Below are 21176 nucleotides of genomic sequence, written 5' to 3'. Positions count from 1 at the left end.
TTTTATATTAACCTCTTTATTCCAAAATAAACATTTTAGACAGAACAAACAAGCCCACAAGTACAGGTTGCTCATTAACTGTACTGGTGCAATATGAAAAATAAATGTTTGTGTAAAAACTACGCAAACTTACATGAGAAATGTAGCTGTACATCCACAAAATATAGGCTACTTTGTTTCATAAAGCGCAAAAAGAGACAGGCATTTTTGTTTTTTAAAGCCCCTAAGGGGTTCAAACAATAGGTCCCCCCATTTCAACAAATGAGTTTTTTTAGACTAGAAGAGTTCTGCCTTTTAAGACAGGAAAGTATAGCAGTTAAAGTTGCTGCTTGAGAAAATACTGAACCATAGAGATAAAAATAGCCCTGTGATTCAAATTATAAATTGTATTTGGAATAAAAATGACACATCCTCCAAAGACAGATATTTACATGGGAATGTGGCAGATAATTAATTGACATATTACTGATCTTGCTGGATTTTGTTCTGCTTTACTTCCATAAATTGCAGGATCTTCTTTTCTTTATCTTTGCCAGAAGATTTAAACTTTAAAAGCCTTGCCCTCATAATTTGCAAGTTAATTTATTTATAAAGAAAATATAAACGCTGCTTAAACAAATTTAAATGAAATTAAAAGTAAAATAAGTAGCCAACCTTATCACTGTCTGTAACCTACTAACAAGGTAAGGAAAGCATCAGATGAGCTACCTGAGAAACTAACGTTACGTTTCCCCACTTTAAAATGAAACAAACATGGTTACTCATCCTGCTGATCAGCTCTCTTCACTGCCATTGAAGGCTCCAACGTGTTTTCTTTTCAGGTGCTGCGTCATAACAGTGGTGCTTCCGTGCCATGTTCATTTGTTTTTACAAAAGTTGCATGTTACGACTTTTTTCACTTTACAAAGCGCCGGCTATTTTAATTATTGTGATCAATTTGCGCCGTCAATCCCGGCGCATGCGCGCTTCATTTGCAGTCTGGACGCTGAGGGTTAACTCCTCACTAAAATCCTGCGGCTCTGACTGAGAGGGATTCCTGTGGGAGAGGGAAAAAGGCGTTGGGATGGGGGAGGCGCCCCAAGGCAGGCAAAAGCCGCCAGTGACACCGTAAAAAGTCGCCAGATTTGTCGCTAGTCGCTTTTTTGAAAAATAGTCGCTGGAGGGGTCTGAAAAGTCGCTGAGTTGGCAACACTGCAACTGCGGCGCTGACTCGCTCCGCCATATTTTTTTTTCTTCCCCCGGTTGACGCCGGCGGCGGATGACGCATTAATCGCGCGACACAACTAATCGATGATTAAATTCGTTGCCAACGCTTTTAAAAGTCGATTTTTATCGATTTTATCGATTCGTTGTTGCAGCCCTAGTTGTCACGATACTAAACTTTTCAACTCGATACCGATACTAAGGAAAATATTCGATACTCGATACCATTTTCGATACCACAAGGATAAAAACAAAGACTCTAAAATTCTACAGAAATATTAACATTAATAAATAAAATACAATAAATAAATACAATAAAGGTTGTATGCTGTGCACAATATTAAGCAAGCTTGATAAAAAACGTATAAAATTAAAATTAAGTGTTCCTTCCTTGGCTATGCTTTGCACACATAACAATGACACAAGCCAAACCGGTTAAGAAACAAAAATAATTCTCAGCAGCTGCACCTGTTACAAAAAAAAAGTCTAAAACTGAAAAGTGCACAGAATTATTCAATCACACAGTGTTCAGAAAGTGCATTGTCCTCTATTCTGCACTTTAGATGAATGACTGCTTAGGTGCCACTGGTGGTGGCACTGTATCGATACTTTTAAAAATGAGTATTGTATCCGAATACAACATTTCAGTATCGATACTTTTTTGAGTATCGATACTTTTGACAACCCTAGTAGAATCTGATGAAGAATTTCAGGTAGTTTCAATAATTATACAACATTTTCAGCTCTAATTACAAATGGAAATAGGTAAAAAGATTCTGGATATGCAGCTTAAAATATTTGATATTTTACTATTCCAATAAATCAAGTGAAGGAAAATTTTCCTGGATTATGTGCCTCTTTATCAATCACCTCCGTAAATTTTATCCTAAAAGGCCTGATTGCAACTATACACAAGGGAAACAGCAGCTTTACAATCAAAACTGTTACCCAGGAAATGTTTGCCTGTCTCATAAAGTAGACATGAAATGACTTGCTTGTTTAAAAGGCAGCAGATGGTGAAGGAAAGTTATAGTTTATGGGCTTTAAACTGAGCAGTAACCATACCTTTGCAGGAAACAAGCTTTTGTGTTTTATTCTAATTTTTGGGACTAATCGGGCTGAAGATAATAGCTATAGCATGTGTTGATCCTGTTGGCCTTGACAAGCTTACGCACAAACACACACATGCAGTCATTTCCTTTACCTCTAGACATCCTCTGCACACTATGAATGATCTCATCGCACACACATACCGAAGCTTAAATACTAAAGCCACGGATGGGTCTATCCTCCTCATCAGATATACCAAAAAAAGAAGATTAACAAAAATTTGCAAAAATATTTGCAACAATATTCTAATCCTTTAATCAGCGTTCTCAGGCCAACAAACATGTACAATGGAAGCATTTCTACTCTTGCATTTGCAAAACGGGGAAGAGGAACCACACGGTACATGGACTTTACTTTTCCACCAGCATTTTAATGAAAGTATGTCAGAGAATAAAACGTGTAGTTCTTGAATGACGAACATTTCCACTGTTTAAATGTGGAAATGTCAACTATTCATGGACAAAAGGGATGTTTAGGTGAGGGAAGGGCCGAGAGGGAGGAAGGAAGGGAGGGAGGGGGGATTCTGGATGGCTGCCAGGTCACAAGGCTTCATCCCTGAGCCACTTGATCTGCAAACACTGGCTCAGCAGGATGTGGAGACAAAAGAAAGATACAACACACCTGAGCCTGGGATCACACTCCTGATAAATAGGGTGAATAAATCAAACGCTGCTAGAGATTTGATTTCACTTTACAATAACCATCAGAATTATCATTTATAAGTGGTAAAGAGACCATTTATAAATGATTAACAGTTTATTCATGTTCGATTGATTTATAACTTGCATTCAAACCATTTATAAAAAGGTGAAGAGATCATTTATTAAGATATTAAGCCTTATGTTAGGATTAGGGTAGGTGAAACATGACACGGCAAGCTAGATTAAAAACTAAATCCACATGGCAGGACAATATCCTATATTTACCTTATATAAATGCAGTTTATAAATGACTATCGAACATTAAGAAACTATCTGTTAACCATTGATAAAAGCTGCCTTTACCATTTATAATGATGATTATGATGGTTATTGAAAAGTGTTATCTTATTCCTAAAAATGTGATGATAAGAAGTCATAAAGTGTGCATAGACACTAAAAAATTCTGTGTAATGAATATTATTGTGCTAAAAAAATACCACACTCCCCTTTAGCTAGTGAACGCAGGTGAGTTATTGAATTTTTCCATCCAGTGTTATGCAAATATAGAAGTGTTTCTCTGAAATATTTTACAGATGATGACATCTCAAAATGACATTTGGAATTGAAAAAAACTTTCTGGATGGGAAAAGAAACGTCTTCAAACTTGGAAACTAAGTCCAGTTGATTGTTTTTTTCAACTTTTTGGGGAATTTATTGCGTTTGGCTTTGAAACACGTTAAAAAAATATCAACAATAATCCTGCCACCAGAGGCCTGTTGTTCGACATTCCCACTTCTGTCATTAAAATATTAGAAAAATGGACAATCAAAGCTACCTATGATGCACCACAACCATTAAACGTAGTGTATGTTTGAATTAATATCTGAGTGTGATACTACATTCACACTGAAAGCAGCAGAGGCAGCAGGAGCAGCTAGTTTACATGCAGAGTCAATGGTTGACGTGCATCTTGGCCAAGCAAAAGGTCCTGCAGCACGTTTTGAGGAGCAGCGGATCATGAGCTTCTGAGCATCTGATGCACTTCAGAAGCAGCACCTGCTGGAGTTGGAAAAATTTTACTTTTGCTGCTTGACGTGCCACATCAACCAGTCAGAGAAGCTGATCTGAGAGTTAGCAGGGAGACAGACACAGCGCTGCTGATGCAGATCACTATGATCACTCCTCTGAAACAGTTTATTAATGCGCTGGTGAAGATTCTCAGTCATCCAGGTCATTAAAGACGTTCTGCTTCCCCTCCAGGAAGCTTTCTCAATTCAAATTTGCCTAAATTAACATAAACATTTCAAAACCTGCAAGCAAATGTTAGATTTTATTATTCTGGTGCCTACAGTTTGGTTTACGTACGTGAAAAATGTCTTCCAGCCGCTGTGAACAGTAGTGGAAAACCACAAAGAGGCGACCGGGCCAGAGGCTGCTTTTGAACAGGATTCCTAGTGACAGCACACCACCGGTGCACGGGGGTCTGAGTGGCTCTGACAGCCAAATAATATTTGAAGGCAGGATCGTAATCAGGATGAACTGACTGCATAGCTGATGTTTTTGGGTGGGCTTTCTCACTAAAAAATACATTAAACCTACTTTTTACCCACTGATCACAGCAAATCTAGCTGCCATTGTTACAGGCAAAGGAAGGATAGGGTAGCTCCTGCCAATGCGCTGTGATTCTATGTTAAATCCATATTTAAATTTACCTCTTAAGAAAAAAAATCAGTGATCAACTGATCAATTACCTTTTAAGGGGTCATTATTAGCTACAATCTCCTCACAAATAAGTCATTATTACTTTTTTTGTTCACATATAACTCAACTAGTTGAGTACAAACTGTTTTGTATTCCCTTTTACCTAAAATGGAAGTTCCCCCTGCTAAAAGTCTAATGCTGAACATGATGAAACGCATTTCTCTACCCTGGATGAGATGAAACTAACATCACATTTTTTAAATCTTATCAAACTGCAGGCTGTGCAGCATAGTATTAGAGTTCTTAAAATGCAGGGCTGTTGATAAAAAAAGGGTTAAATCAGTACCACATGAGACCTATTAGGATGAGTCACTTCACAATAACAGATATCCCGCGTGTGCTTAAAGCATGCAGAGATAAATGAGTAAATCTCCTTATAAACTGTAGTAATCGGGCTCCATGGTGAATAGAACTGCAGAAAGGCACTCGACTTGAAAGATCAGGACTATAGCTTTCACAGCGTAAGCTCTCTCTCTCCATCACGAGTGCAGTTCATTTGTTCTGCTTTCCTGTCGTGGCTGTCTGACTGCTCGCTTTCTTATCTAATCTCTGCCTTATTCACTTACTGAATCACCAGCTCCCAGGACACTGTCTGCGTGTTTGACGAGAGTGGCCTGAAATTATGAGGTGGAGACAGTAACAATGTCTTTACCTGATAATCAAAAAAGAAAGGAAGACGTCTTTTTCAGAATTATAAGTGGAAAATAGATCTTCATGACTTAGATTTTATCTTCTGATTCATCATATCTCTATGAGTCTCGTTCTGTTTTGAATGACATTGCATGCTGGGGTAAATTCACCCCAGCATGCAATGACTGACATGTATGGAGAATATTTTTAGTATTTGGCAACAAGTTCACCAACAGATGTGGTCCTTTACTATGAGAGCTAATGTAATAAAATCCAAACCATGTATGAAACATTTTGCTACTAGAGACATAAATACACATTTAGCTCAGCAGGCATATTGGATTTTCATTGTGATGTTGGTAAGTGTCACTACCCGATCCGTCCCGGAAGCACGATCCGTCCTGCGCATGCGCGAGCAGATATACATTCGGGTGTCCATGAATAATGTAATTATGTTACTAAAATTACTTATCTATATTCTTAACTCACTAAAGAATGCTCATACACATCTTTAATAAATGTTTTATGACTTTCGTGAGACAATTTTGATGCTTTTTACATTTTCTTTATAACACTGATTGGTTAAATGCTATGATTAAACCATGTTTATCTATGTATAGTTGTTTCTTTCATTGATTACGTACCACATAGCACAAGGTTAAAACGAAACGAAAACATAAAACTCATAAAGACTAGATTAATGTTTAAAAAGTTAGCCACAGGATGTAATGTAGGATCACATTTCCGGTGCAGACCGGGCAGAAACGAGTGATAAAACAGTTGATTTTAAGGCATTTATTTTCAGAGGAAATGCGTTATTAACCTTTAAAACATTATATTTTAGTACGTTTACTATTTTTGGGAAGGGAAAACGTCATTTAGGTCTTTTTCACAAAATAAAATCAACGACGACCCGGATGTATATCTGGATGCACAAATAAGCTGATGGCGCATGTGCAGAACGCATCGTGCTTCCGGGACGGATCGGGTAGTGACAGTAAGGAACCTCTACAGAGGCACTACACAATCTCATAAACCAAATTTCTTGTTGTCTTTTCAACTTATTTGTGCTCTTAAAAGCTCACAAAAAATGTATATGTTAGTCTTTGAGATGCTAAAACTCACGAAGACTGCTGGGAACATTAAAATAGGACTGAAAAAAGGAATAAAACATGGATGAGTCTCAATAAACAACACAATATTCATCTATCTTGATTAAATCAGTTGTTTGTGCAGCTCTATTACTCACTACAACATTATACATTTGCAGATTTATGCGGCACATTTTTATATTACAAGCACCAGGGAACAAACGCAGAGTCATCTTAGATGTCACCTCAAGATGTACGTGGTTGCATTTATACCATTTCATGTGTTTTGTTAGCTTTTAAATTAAATAATTCTCAATTATTAATGTGAACAATAGTATCATTTAGCCACCATGATGAAAAGACTGAAACTTTTAGTAAATTAACGACACAAAGTCAGAGGATTAGTCCTGGAGGTAATCAATACAATCTGTTTAACAGATGGTAGAAATATCTCTAGACTCTTTCTGATAAGTTAGTGAGTAGTTTAAAAGAGATTAAACCAATTCAACGGAATAAAATAAAAGTACAACCTAGTAATTTTCCATTCAGTTCTCATCGTCAATGATATTCTCCATACTTAAACATAAATGTGTTATTTCAGGTTCTACTTAATTTACAATTTGATTTATTTTAATATTTGAACATTTCTTTTAACATGTTAAAGTTTTCTAAAACTAGATTTAACTGACAGGTTAATTTTAGGAGAAAAAAAATGAAAGATGTCTTTTACCAGTGGCTGTAAGTTTAGCTTGTGGTTAATTCCACCTTAGTATTGATCAACGTAGATTTTACAAAGATTATCACAAATAATAATACAGTTCCTCTCAGGCAATATTGGAGAGAAACTTGATGCAAATCTGTTCTTCCAAGAGAAATTTGAGACCAAGTCTTTTTTTTTTTGCTGGACTGATTCAGCAAACCTGCCACCTAAAGACAACGTCAAAAACAAAGTCACTTTACAGCAGAGACCAATAACTGCTATAATGCAGCTTCAGAGGATAGGTTCCAATAACCTGAAAGCAGAACACAAATAGCATTAAGCAGTCTGATTCCTTCCCAAATCACTGAAGAAAAAACACAAACTCAGGGAATTTTAATCTAACAAAGGTTGTGACATGGAGGAACACGAGAGAATTCAAGTTCTCTTCCTCTAAGGAAACTTTTCTTCATTTCAAGTTCTTTGATCATTTGCTGCAAAAAAACAGAGGCTGCATTTGTTAACCTCCTCATCTGTCTCATTGCTCTCATCCACCTTCTTACTGTCTTTTTTCATCCTTTTGTTTTTGTCCCTCAGCTTCATCTTTTTTGTCTGTCGTGAATGTGACGAAGCAGCTGCGCTCCACAGACAATTACATAACAATATGTGTGTTTGTGTGTGTGTGTGTGTGTGTCTACCTAGGCCAAACTGTGAGACACAACAAAGGGAGGCTGAAGAAAAAGGACCAACGTCTCTTCCTTTTGGACCAATTTTATTCTGCACTTTTATTGCGTTTACTGTTTTCAACATTTCTCATCCTTTTTTTTTTTTACTAACTTCACCCCCCTTATTCCTTCCACCCTTCACTCCACAGAGTTATTGGGCTGTGAAATGTGAAAAACTGCAGCATGCATGGCAATTCATTATCTTGTCAAACTTCCCCGCGCCCGCCTCAAGCCGTGGGCAGATAGCGAGAGAGGAAAACAGTGAAAAAAAGAGGGAAAGAAAACAGTTCATGCAGTGGTCACTGCAGCAGGCCAACAGGTTTCAGAGGAGATGAAAACCAGGGCAAAAGACAGACAGTACGCATGAGTAGCGACACAGCCTGCAAACATATTGTGCAGCTTGGAGTACCAACTCAGTTTTTTTTTTTTTTTTTTTGCACTCAGATTTGTAATAAGACACTATATAGCCAGAGTTTTAGCATTCCTATGAAATGTTTTATCCAATGTTTTTGTCGGTTATACATATATCTGCAACATAAGCAGGCAAGTATTTTAACTTTCAGCTAAGACCTAGGAAAACAACATACCCCTGAGCTAAATGTTGAAATTACGACATTCTACATCTTTAGATTGTACAATTTTTTTTGTTGTTAAAGCAAAAACCTGAAAGATGTCTTCATAAAACATCTACTGATGGAAGGTGTTTGGGGTTGGGGGAAAAAAAATAAAAAATAAATCAAGTCACAAATTGAGACTCTGCATCACACTGATATTATGACACCAAATAGAACTCAACTCAAAAATGTTTTTTCTAATGCATGTTTGCACCATATATATTATTTAGTTTTTTGCAATGCTCTGAACTTTCACATCCATGCCTTTTGCACCATGTTTTTCTCCCACAATGTTTACATTTGACCACTGCTGCACTTTAGGAATGGAAATGCTCCTTTTCACTGCTAAGCTGCTGCTCACTCATTTTGTATACACTCTATGTATACAAAACGACAATAAAGTCGTCTAAGTCTAAGCGTTAATCGACTGATCTGCTAGTTTTAACGTCTTTGTTAAGGCTAAATCTTGACACATGAGCTTCAAAAAAGACTAAATTAATTGTCAAAATCCAGGATCTTCTTTTATATTTTGAAAGAGAGGTTAACGTTAGCAGTGTAAAATTACTCTCCAGGTTCTGTTACAAGAAAATGGTTCAGGAAATCCTCAGGTACCTCTTACACTGAAAAAAATAATTCAAACGCTTTTGGCATTTATTTAATCATGTAAGTTATGTCCTACCCTGCTAACATGAATTGTGTTAAAGTAACTAAATATGTTCAAGTAAATGGCAAAAGCGGTTGCATTATCTTTTTAGCGTAGACCCTCTTAATGAACTGTTGAACTGATGCCTGCAAGTTAACGATGTCGTTCCATCAAGGCTACAACCACCAGACCTTGACACAGCTTTCTGCCTAAACCTAAAAAGAGCTGTAAAGAAAATGCATTTTTTTTAATGCATTTCGTTCATGTGATTTTTATGTGTTTTCTTGTTTTTATCTCTGGTATCGTATCACTGTCTCATATTTGATTCTATTAGTCTGGTGTCCAAGACTAGAAAATGTGATCTAACACACTTGGGCGGCTTTATCCCAACACCAAAATGACCAAAGGAAAGTGGTTATATTACGTTCTTACGTCAGAATTTTTTTGAAGTATCTCCACTTTTCGAAAGAAACTCGCACTCGGTAACTTCAAGCCAAGCTTCTAAATAAATAAAAATATTTTTGAACATGGACAGAGTCAACAAAATTAACATGATTTCTAGCTTTTTAAAGCATGAAATAAACATTTCTTCCAAGATTGATGAGACACAGACTGAACCATAAAAGCTAACTGTACGTTTTGCACAACAATATGATACTTTTAGAAGGACAAACATAGTAATAAATTAAACTAGTTTAAAAAACAAAAAGTTATTAAATTGGTAAAATAACAGGTCCGATAAAACAAAGACTAGAAAAGACTTAAACTACATTTTGGGGAAACTATGAATCCCAAGTTCTCCTTTTTCATAAAACGAATTAATATCTTACAAATATATCTATGTATGTTTTAGTGCACATTTATCTAGTTTAGGTCTGACCAGAATAAGTGTTTAGATTATGAATAAGAGATGTTGGAATAAGTTTAGACACAATACAAGAGTGCATTCAGACTGACAACCAAGGAAAGCTTTTAACCAATGACTTCTTTAGAAACAACTGATGTCAGCCTGATGAGGCTAAACATGAGAGAGGACAATTTTCCATCCAATTTTAAGAGTCAGAGACATCAATGCAACAGGGTACCGAGCTAAAAGCTAACACATATCAGCCTGATATGCTCACAGCAGTGACCAACAGGCCAGCACTTTGTAAAACAGACTCCAAAATTTATGATAAATATATGTTTTTTTTTTTTTTTTTAACATGCAACAGTTTGTGGCATAAGATCTCATCACATCCTTTATGATGAAACGCTATTTCTGTTTTCCTTGCTATACACTGTTTCCAAACTGGCTAACTAATCAGTACGACAAAACCAACCAAGTCTTAAAGTTAAAAACAAACTATTTCATTGAATTATTTCCAAAACTGATATAATACACTTTAAATCCTATTTACAGCTGAGCATAAAATGATTAAAATATAAGTGATTTTTTAATCTAATCAAAATGCTTTCCAGCCAGTTTCCTAACTTGAATCTTAGAGAATTTCTGGAAAGAGTAAAAGTTTGGGGTGATGGCTCTGTTCCCCCTCTTATAGACTTGTAGCTCATCACAAAATATAACTCTTAAAAAACCTGAGTGAAGAAATGCAGAAAGCTAACTGGCATAATAAATGTTGATAGATGTAAAGCCAATAAAGGCTTATCCATTGGTTATTGATCTAAATAATTTTCTAAATAAATAGTAATTTTTGTTTTAAACAACACTCCTTCCACATTTCGGTATCTGTTTAAAGATACTTGTATCTTGGGATGCACCGATAAATCGATCGATCGGCCCCAATTTCCTTAATTTAGGGTGATTGGTGATCGGCCAATATTTACATATGAAACCGATCTTAACCACCAATCTATTTACCTCCGCGAGTGTCTTAAAATCAGTTGCTATTCCATATTTTTTCTGATCTTTTGTTGAAGTTTTGTTATTTGAAATGTAAAAAAAATCAAAAGACCAATGTTGTAGTCTTAAGTTTGTTTTAATTAATTAATATTTATTATTTAATTCATTTCTATGTCAAGGCTCTACCTCATGGGCAGTTAAAACAAGTTTATAATGGTTCAAGGCTAATGTTCAAGGGCATGTTTTTCAAGAAAAGATTGTAATATTGAAAGTGAATTGCGAACTTGTAACACAGTGTTGGTTATAGCAAAAAAATAATAAAATCGGTATTAACCAAAAATCGGAATCGGCAGGTCAGACTTTTTAAAGATCGGTGATCGGAAATCGGCCAGAAAACTGCAATCGGTGCACTCCTACTTGTATCATTTCAAGTCAAAACCCCACTTTCTGGTTTAATGAAAATATCCTAATTTCATATGTATTTGGAAACATTTTATACACTTGCACAAAGGTAATTGAAATTACATGTTAACGATATAATGATAACACCGAACCAAAATACTGCATATTTGCACCATATCAACGTGTTTTTGCAGCGTGTTTTTTCTCCCACACTGTCAACTTTTGATCACTGCTGCACATTATGTAATGGAAATGTTCTGAAAGCTGTACAAGAAGAAATTTTGTGTCATATACACTCTGTGTATCCAAAATGACAATAAAAGTTGTTCAACTCTAAGTATAAATTAGAATAAGCTTTACTTCGAATGACAAATAAAAGTACACCTTTCTCGGCTCTGAGTTAGCATGTTCCAAACGTGCATTTCTTTTGCTGAATAATAGAAGTGGACAGGACTGCTTCTGTTTTTTTTTATTTGTGCAACCACACCGTCCAAATCACTTGTGAAATGGATTTAGGCTTGTAGCTTTTCCTGGACAAAAGCAGGCAGGGTTTCCCTGTAGCACAGAACTGGCTGGTCTGGCAGAGTGCTGTAATGACTCCACAGCAAATAAATCAATAAGCTTGAAAAGAACTACAGACACACACAGCATGTAAACTAGCAGAAGAGATGAGAAAAAGATGTTTGAGTCAGCCAGTTTAGAGCACTGTAACACTTTTAAACAGATACCTGCAAACAATACACAAACACACACACACTGCCTGCGCCTGTAAATGCAGCTCTAAAACAGCAACATAAAACGATAACCCCTGCTTCAATTTCACTTTCACTATCCCTCTGTTTTCACTTTCTCTTTGTCCCTCCATTTTTCACCAGATCTTTGAGCAGGTCTGCTTTGGAATAAAAGGATTACATATAATTAGGAAGTCCGAGTTTGATCCCTGACCACTCCACACAGACACACAAATCCCCAAAGCCCATCACTTCAGCCCTAATGTAGAGAGATGCTGCAATTATACGCAGAACACAAGCATACAAATGACAGGCAGGTAAAACAAAGAGTGTTGTTTTTCCTACTGGTGTTACCGTGATGCAAAGCAGCCGATAAAAGAAGGTTGCATGAGGACACAAAGCCTGGAAAGATAAATGATAGCCACAAATCAGGTTGCCTGAGCTTGCATGATGGTTTTCTGACAGCCTGTGTGGGTGTGTGTGTGTGAGGGTGTGTGTGTGTGTGATTCTGTCCGTCTGACAGCAAACGGCCAATTACTGTCGAAAGTGGCGGGATGAGTCTTGCCAGACCTTAGCTTTCCATTAGTGCATGCCAACCAAGCATGTGCGCATGTGTGCATGGGTGTGTGTGCTTGTGTTTCTTTTTTTTTGTATGCGTATTAGCGATGGAGTAAATGAGGGAATAGCGAGAGACGGAGAGAACAAGAGTGGAAAAAATGCTGGTGTGCCAGGTTTCTGTCTGTGTGCCTTTCTCCTTTTTGAAATTCTGTCGCTGTTAACACAGATTTATGAGAGAATGCAACCTTTTTATTAATTTTTGTACTTACCACAACAATGACAGACAATATTTCCCACTACACAAACTGAACTTCCAGCACAGATGGTCACTCTTGATGAAAATGGTAATCAAAGTCTTCTTAACTTATACAACTTGCATTTATTGATAATATTTATGTCTACATGAATAAAGTGAGTGATTAGGTAATTTCACTCTAAACGTTGTTAGATATATATCTCTATGCAGCACAAAGGGCTTTCAAGAATGTTGTTAGCCTTAGAAAAAATGACCTCTGAGATAAGCTAATGAAATAACAAGCAACTATATATATGCATATTAGGGCTGCAACTAAGGATTATTTTGCTAATCAATTAATCTGCCAATTATTTTTTTGATTAATCGATTATTAATCAGATAGCAAAAGGTTTCTTAAAGAAGATTTTTGCAGAATTTAAGCCATGTGAAATTGAAACTTTTCCACTTGAGGAATTCTGGTTAGAGTACATTGACAGACAAAAAGTTTTTCTGTTGTAATCTTAAATATAGAATATTTAGATATATATTTTTTTGTATTTTGGTAGGGTTACTGCTTAAAGTGGGTTAAAGGCATGTTTAGAGAATGATAAATCGATTACTAAATTATATATATATATGAATTTATGATCATTGCAGAAAACATACCCCCAGAGCCTTTGTATGAATGCAATTTGCCAATGTTGCGGGGCGGGAGACTCTTTGCCATCACCCTTATCTTATGTTCTCTAGACTGGGGAGTCTGGCTACTGTTAGAAGATTTATTCACACCTAAATCTGCAAGTATAAATAATCTTGCCCTAAAAAAGAACAATAAACTGAAGTGCAAATATACTTAATACATAACCAAAAAAGTTTAACTTTAAGCTTTTCTGAGTTCGGCTAACTTTCAATAAAGGTACTAAGCCAGACTCAGCTAACTATGCAAGTTTGCTTGGTTTTAATGTTTTGTTTTAATCCACCTGTTGGCTAAACAATATTTAGTGTGATTATATTTTTCTTGCAGGATTAAAAACATGGCCACCATATGGCTCTTTTCAACATGCCACTAGTCCTGCTATGGCAATTTTTTTTAAGATTAATTAGTGTCATTTGTGTTAATCCATCATGTAATAGCCCAATTATTAATCTACAATTTAATATGTAGTTTTGTAACATACTTTGGTTTTTTATGTACTCAATCTGCAAAATCAGACTAAAACTGAAGCTAAAGCAGTTACTTTTTATGTGAAACTTTTTTAACCGCAGTCAGTATAAATGGGGAAGAGGGAAAGGAAAAGAACAGAAGGGAAAGGAAGCCGTTTGCACTAAATCCAGGATGAGCCGGCGCTTATTGTTTTCTGTGAAACCGCCACAGTGGAGAGTCGAAGGTTGAGCTTCATTCAAAAAGGCAATTGGCAAGTTTTCTTTTCACATACACACAAACACACACACACTCTCTCATTTTGCTAGATGAAGTAAGGACCATGTGTTGACTCAGATTAATTCCCATTAATTATCAGTCATTTTCAACCCTTTCTATGCCCTAACCGTGACAATAATCCTACACCTAACCATTGCCAGAATAGCTCAGTCTCACCCTAAACCAATTTGCACTTTAGTCCTTTACCTAAAGGGCAGGTTATACTCGCAAAGCAGTGTGTCGCAGTGAGCTTGTCGCAGGTATGATGCGGATATTTTTGATTTATGCCCAATATTGAAGCGTGGCCTGCGTTATGTTATTCCACTCCACAACACAAGAGGGACAATCAGGAACTAGCTGTGGCAAATTTGTGCGACAACGGAGGGACATGAGGGCGAAAAAGAGTCCCAGAGTTCTCGCGCCCCTCGCTTTTCTAGCTGGTCCAACCTCACGAGTCGTTTTCCACAATAGCGGTCATACAAACAAAACAAGCAGGTAAGGTACCAAACAGAAAATAGTCATAGAGTAGAGCGGATATGGATTTGACCAACAGAGGCTTCCTGTCTGCGGCACTGTCTGCGGTCACCTGCAATTTGGGAAAGGTGCAGCAGAGTGTCTGCGGAAAGGAGGGGGCATATCTGCGTTAACTGCGACACACACACAGAGGACCTGGTTTCTTAGTATAAATTTAGCCTTAAATGCTGGTGAGGACCAGCAAAATGACCTCACTTTACAAAAACCAGTCCTCAACATAATAGTGAAATTGCTAAAATGGCTGTTGCTTTGATGCCCAGGGAGAAGCACACACACACCATGAGAGCCCAGGATCACCTAAGGGGATACGATGCTAAGCATGGATCCAGGAGAGAGTTTGGGCTCATAAGGCTTCAAATAATCAGAATCTAAACTAAAACAATTGACTATCCACTGCATGACACTGAAATAAAATCAGTACACAATCACACAAGTAAACAGTGTGAACTGAATGTGATTCAGAGGGATTTTAGTAGTTAAATAACAGGTTATAAAGCAGTCTGTAAGATAACCTGCATTGTCAGCTAAATGTTGTGGTGGCTCACATACATTATTCAACAGCATTATCTGCAAACAAACAGTGGCAGGTGTGGATGTATTATTTAAGAAGAAGTCAATTCCTATTAGGCACGTGTCCATCTCCTATAGCTTGTGTGTTTGGTGTCTCAGTGGATATTCCCAAACATACCAGGCTGACAGACTCTTCTATTGATCACATCAGTCACACAAAGAGCAGCATCAGCCTCTAGGAGCCAAACGCTTATATCAATTCTATCATCAGCATGGATCTAAAATAAAAGAATCACTTTACTTTCACCATTCTACTCCTACTTTGGGACAAAATTGTAATTTTACTTCCAAAAGCTGCAAAAAAAAGTTCTTATTAAATGTTTATATACGATGCAAAAAAAAAAAAAAAAAAAAAAAAACATTTCTGTAGTCGAGCAACTAAATCTGTCCAATCAAAGCTTCTGGCTCTTTTTTTCCAGATTAAAGGACATTGGTTACTAAAAATCAGTGCTGCTTAGGGTAGAATAATGCTGAGAGGATGCTGATCAGAGTTGATGGGGAGACAGCTTGAACTACAGGGCAATACCTAAAGAGCACATCTTAGCATGCCATCCCCAGATAAAAACAGTGGCAGCATCATGCTGTGGGGTGCTTTCTTTGGCCGAGGGGAGGGAAATGGGACAGAGATAGTAGGAAAATCAATCCAGCTGAATACAGAACAATCCTTGGAAAAAAATACAAATTAAAAACACAGAAAGGTATTCTAGATTCTACAGGGGTACAAAGAAAACAAATAAAGTTTGGAGCTTATCAAAACAAGCAACAGATATTCAGATTCAGATAATAACCGAATGAAAGTGGTCGGATCTCATGAATGATGTATGGAGGTGGAGACATCATGCTGAGGGAATGTTTAACTTCAGAAGGAACAAGGAACTAAACCATTAAGATCAAATCATATCCTTGTATTAGAAAGACCCAGTCAAATTCCAGGTTCAAATCCAACGGCAAGTCTGAGATTAAATGTATAAATTTAAGTTAAAATTTATTCTGAGTGACATATTTTGTTAATTCAATGTCAGAAAATATACTGCTGGTTTATAAAACCCCCAAACAAACCATAGCTGCACTTGCAGTGATTTAAGGAATCAAATATTCTATTATAAAAGATTATAATAAACTATTAAAGGATCATTTTCAGATTTAACGACTTGCAAAGATTTGTATTATTAACCTTCATAATAATTAGTTTAAAAACAGGAGCCAGCGATTCTGTGTGAAATAGATTTAACGACTTGCTTAAGAGTTTGCGTTTAAAATCTCTGTGGATTACGAGTTGAATTTCACACAGCAACCCTGGCTCCTGTTTTTAAACAAATTATTATAAAGGTTAATACAAAAAAAATACATATCTTTTTATGATGAAGGATTAAGCACGTGCATTTTTATTTATTTTTATTTTTTGGAATGCGTAAAACCAAGATTGTTCACACATACTTTTTTTTCCCCCACCTTTAACATAGTCAGCGCTGCGTTTGGTGCGCATGGATGTATCCTCCCCCTTTCCCTGTCTGTGTGAGTGTTTTTCTCCTGTCAGCGGACCTCGCTGTGCTCCATGTGAGCAGAGAGCGGAAAAAAATAGACGCAACTAAACAGAGCTCAGCAACTACTACCCGTTACGCATAAAAAACACTTAAAAAGCCGCACAGAAAACATCAAACATGCGCACTTGTGACATTTTATTTCAGTTTCTGATTGTTTTTAAATGAGAAGGGTTGAAAAAAAAGGAAAAAAGCGCATCATCTCTGACCTGCTGCCAGTTCTCCTCCAGGGAAGGCATCGCCGAGAAATAACCAGTGTCATGGACGAGTTGGAGTTCCTGGAAAATACTGTAATTCGCCAAAACATCCATGCTTGATGAGGAAGGGAAAGGGAAAAAAGAGGCAAAGTAAAGAAGTCCGTATTACTGCCGATATAAAACGCACTTCTCCTTTCTCTTCTTGTTTTTTTTTCTCAAGAGTAGAGAAAATAAACCACAAAAAAAACTGGAGGAAAAGCGCCAAACCGGTGCAGATGAGCGCACCTGACAACTTTAATTTAAAAAAAAAAAAAATCGAGAAACACAAGGTGATTAGAAAGTGTGTTATTTGATCTTTGTCAGCGCAATCCCCGCTTGCTCTACTCCTTCAGCTCGCTCTGTCACGCCTTTTCTGCTCAGTCTGGGGGGTGCCAGATCTATTTCCGCATTGCCAGATTGCCGATCGGGCTCCAGGTTGCCAGGTTTGCTCCTCCAGCAGCAGTCAGAGCGGGGTGGAGCCACCTGTCACTCAATTTCATGCGTGACCTTATAAGGTAAATAGGGTTGATGATGTCACTCTTGTCCAATTAAGGAAGTGCTGAGATAGAGATAGTGGGCGGGGCTTTTGCAGATACTGCCACTTCATTGGCTGCATGGGGATGTCATTCTCGCTGTAGACGGCAGGTAGGGGGTGAGTTATTTTTAGAGGCCTATATAAAAGCAGCAGCATTCCTCTTTCAGTCAGAACAGGCGGCACGGGCGGAGAGGTAGGAAGCGAGAAGAACACCAGTGTGAATCGGCAGAAAGGAACAGGTGAGAGTGAAAAGAAGAAGTAGCAGCAGAAGAGGAAGCGTGCAGAAAAGGTTCTGCCTTGTTGATCTGGAGGTGCAGATCCCTCTGTGTGCGTTTCCTGTGGGTATGTGTGCCTGGAGAGCAGCGATTCCGTGGGTGGAAGAGCTCAGCTCAGCTTCAACGAGAGGTTTTATTTTTGTTGAGGAGAGTGAAAATAAAAACGCAATGAATGCATTTTTTTTTTTTTTTTTTTGTTTCCCTTCCACATGCACTAGGAAAAATGTCAAACACACTACATCTGGAAGTATTGGTTACTTCTCCATTTTTTCACCCAACAGCTCATCAGCTTCCTTCACTTCTGTTGTCCAACTGCCTCAACTATATTCAAAAATGATTTTATGTCAATTGATTACTTTATAACAATAAACAGGAAAAAATAAATAAAAGAAGCCATCCAGAGGCGTAGCCAGAAAATTTGAATTGGGGTGGCCTTTTGATTACAAATAGATGTATATCTTTAGACGTCCATTCTGTCTAAATAAAAGGTATAGTGGAAAAAGTGTCTAGGGGAAACATATTTTCCATTGTCATTATTTGCCTACTTTTATCAAAAATTGTCTTGCATAACATTAATATGACATGTACTTATATCTACATTAAATGGATTTTTAAGTTATTATTAAAGTAGTTATGATTTAACTGAAAACTTGCAGAGCCATAATTTTCTCTTTACCCCATAAAACACAAAATTAGGGTCTTAAAAGAGCAAGAATTCTGAATATATCAACTTTAATGTTAGTATTTTGATGTGCATAATTAAGCACAGCATTTTCGTTGTCAAATAACTATTAATATGAAAAATTAAAATGTTTAATAAGTTTAAACATTCCTCTTGATAGTATTACTGCTGCCATGGTCTGTATTAGAGGGCGAAAAAAATGGTAGGGGTGGCCACAGGGGTGGCCAATGATTGGTAAAGGGTGGCCATGGCCACCCCTGGCCCCCCTTCTAGCTCCACCCCTGAAGCCATCCATTTAGTCCGGAGGTCTTCAACAGGGGGTCCGCAACCCCTATGCGGTTCACGGAGGTACTGCATGGGGGTCGCAAAAGTTTTGGTTGATAACTTTTTTTTTTTATTCCCCTCTGCAATTTTTTTCACTAATTGAAATTAAATCCACATTAACATGAATTCAAAACACTGTAGTAAACAGATAAATTGAGGCAGAAGATGTCTTTCAGTCATCAATGCACAAATTCAGCGACACACAGGAGCTCTTTCAAGCTGGGCACCGTTTCATTCACAACACCTGTCCCATCAACCAGGAATCAGAAATACTTTAATAATCCCAGGGAGAAATTAGTTTTGATAAATTACTCCATCTGTAATAGAGTGACTATGGGACCAGTTTGATATAAAATAATTTCATACTATATATAATTAGGGGTCCCCGCTCCATCTCAACATCTGTTTGGGGGTCCTTGGCCTGGAAAAACTTGAAGACCCCTGATTTAGTCTATGTGTCCAAGTATTAAAATTCTGAATGCTTAAAATACTATTAAAATAAACTATTTTAAATGTTTATTTTGATAATAACTAAAAAGTTATTTATAAAAGTGTAATAAAATAAATTCTAGATAATGCATAATTTTAGAAATTTCGTGGAACCTATCATTTTAATATTTAAATTTTTTTCTAAAAATTGCCAACATCTATGACTTTTTGTTTTATACAACAGTTTCTTATTTATTATTGAGATGTTAAAATATAATATGTTGTTTTCAGGTTTCTTTTTAAATAAAAATCCAGTAGTTTGTATTCCACCTCTTTAATCTCCTACTTCTAAAAAGTTAAATGCACCAAACTGCACTCAGAGATAACCTTGAAAGTCAATAGGGCCCACCTGTATGCAGTTATATCTAACTACGGCTCTTTTGAAAAGGCAATAAATTTCATTTTAAAGGTAAAAACCTCAAATATAAGGTCAAACAGCCTGACGACATCAGAGAACAAATGGTTTATAAAACAATATCAGGAGCTTTTAGTATCCCTCTGTTCAATTCTTATTCACAAAGTGGAATCACAATAAGGGTAAACTATCTAGACGTGAGCTTTCACCTCTACGTACAGACTGTGGAAGAGGATTATCTTCCAGCAATATAACAACCTATAAAAAAATCTATAACCAAAAGTGTTTGCTCATCCATTTAACAACTTGTAATCAGTTTTTCCAATTACTTCAATGGACCCGTGTGTAAAACCAAGTACCTAGGCAAGGCTTTAGTGCGTTTAATGCTCCTAAATGTATGGGAGCAGTTTGGAAATTGTCCCTCCCTTTTCAATATAACTGTTTGCTAGTATTCTGACCTGTACATATTCCAGAACTCACCACTGGGATGAAGTAGAGCAGAGACTGAGAGCCTTTCACACTTTTTTAAAGTATGGTCAAAAAACCCTTAAACCTTTCAAGAAACAAGAATCTGCAGATAAATTTAAAAAAAAATTTGAAGAAACCTGAAACACCCTTAAAAGAAACATGTCTGTTCTAATAAAGGTAGTATGTAGTGCATTGCATATAAAGGTCCATTTCATGGACTTATTACCAGTTCAACTGCCAACAGTATCTATCTATATATATAGTAAATGGTAAATGGCATGTACTTATATAGCACCTTTATTCAAGTTAGGAGACTTGACCAAAGCGCTTTACACTACAATCATTCACCCATTCACTGATGGTGCCAAACTACATTGTAGCCCCAGCTGCCCTGGGGCTCACTGACAGAAGCGGGGCTGCCGTACACTGGCGCCACCGGGGCCTCTGACCACCATCAGTAGACAATGCAGGTGAAGTGTCTTGCCCAAGGACACAACGACACTGAAAGTCGGAGTGAACATGACAAACTGGGGCAATACCAAGGGCTCAGAGAAGAGCTGGAGAAAACCTGGAAGGTCAAGGTATCACTGGTGCCGTGGTCATTGGGGCCCTCGGGGCAGTGACCCCCAAACTGGAGGAGTGATTACAGCAGATCCCTGGAAATACATCAGACATCTCGATCCAGAAAGGCGCAGCAAAGATGCTGTGCAAAATCCTCAAGCTCCCAGGCCTCTGGTAGGGGACCCGAGCTAGGAGGAAAAAAAGGAACAGGAAGAGTTTTTTTTTTTTTGTATATATAGAATCTAATTTTGTATTATTTTTTTTTGTAGGTATCCTTTCCAAAAGAGTTAAAGCTGTAAAGC

At 37.2% G+C, this 21176-nt stretch overlaps 1 protein-coding gene across 1 annotated transcript in view; it reads right to left on the bottom strand.

Moving 5' to 3' along the window:
- klf7b (Kruppel-like factor 7b) overlaps nucleotides 1-17579 on the bottom strand; it is a 104852-nt gene extending 87273 nt beyond the window's left edge. The window contains exon 1 of the mRNA XM_038297466.1: nucleotides 17159-17579. Coding sequence (XP_038153394.1) covers nucleotides 17159-17260 — 102 coding nt within the window. The 5' untranslated portion in view covers nucleotides 17261-17579. The remainder of the gene's footprint in view (nucleotides 1-17158) is intronic.
- Between the last annotated feature and the right edge of the window lie 3597 nt (nucleotides 17580-21176).

Source organism: Cyprinodon tularosa, unplaced genomic scaffold (assembly GCF_016077235.1).
Source record: "Cyprinodon tularosa strain WSP-4 unplaced genomic scaffold, ASM1607723v1 ctg388, whole genome shotgun sequence".
Classification (NCBI taxonomy): Eukaryota; Metazoa; Chordata; class Actinopteri; order Cyprinodontiformes; family Cyprinodontidae; genus Cyprinodon; species Cyprinodon tularosa.
The sequence above is the reverse complement of the archived record's forward strand: the minus strand, read 5'-3'. Positions and strand labels throughout refer to the sequence as shown.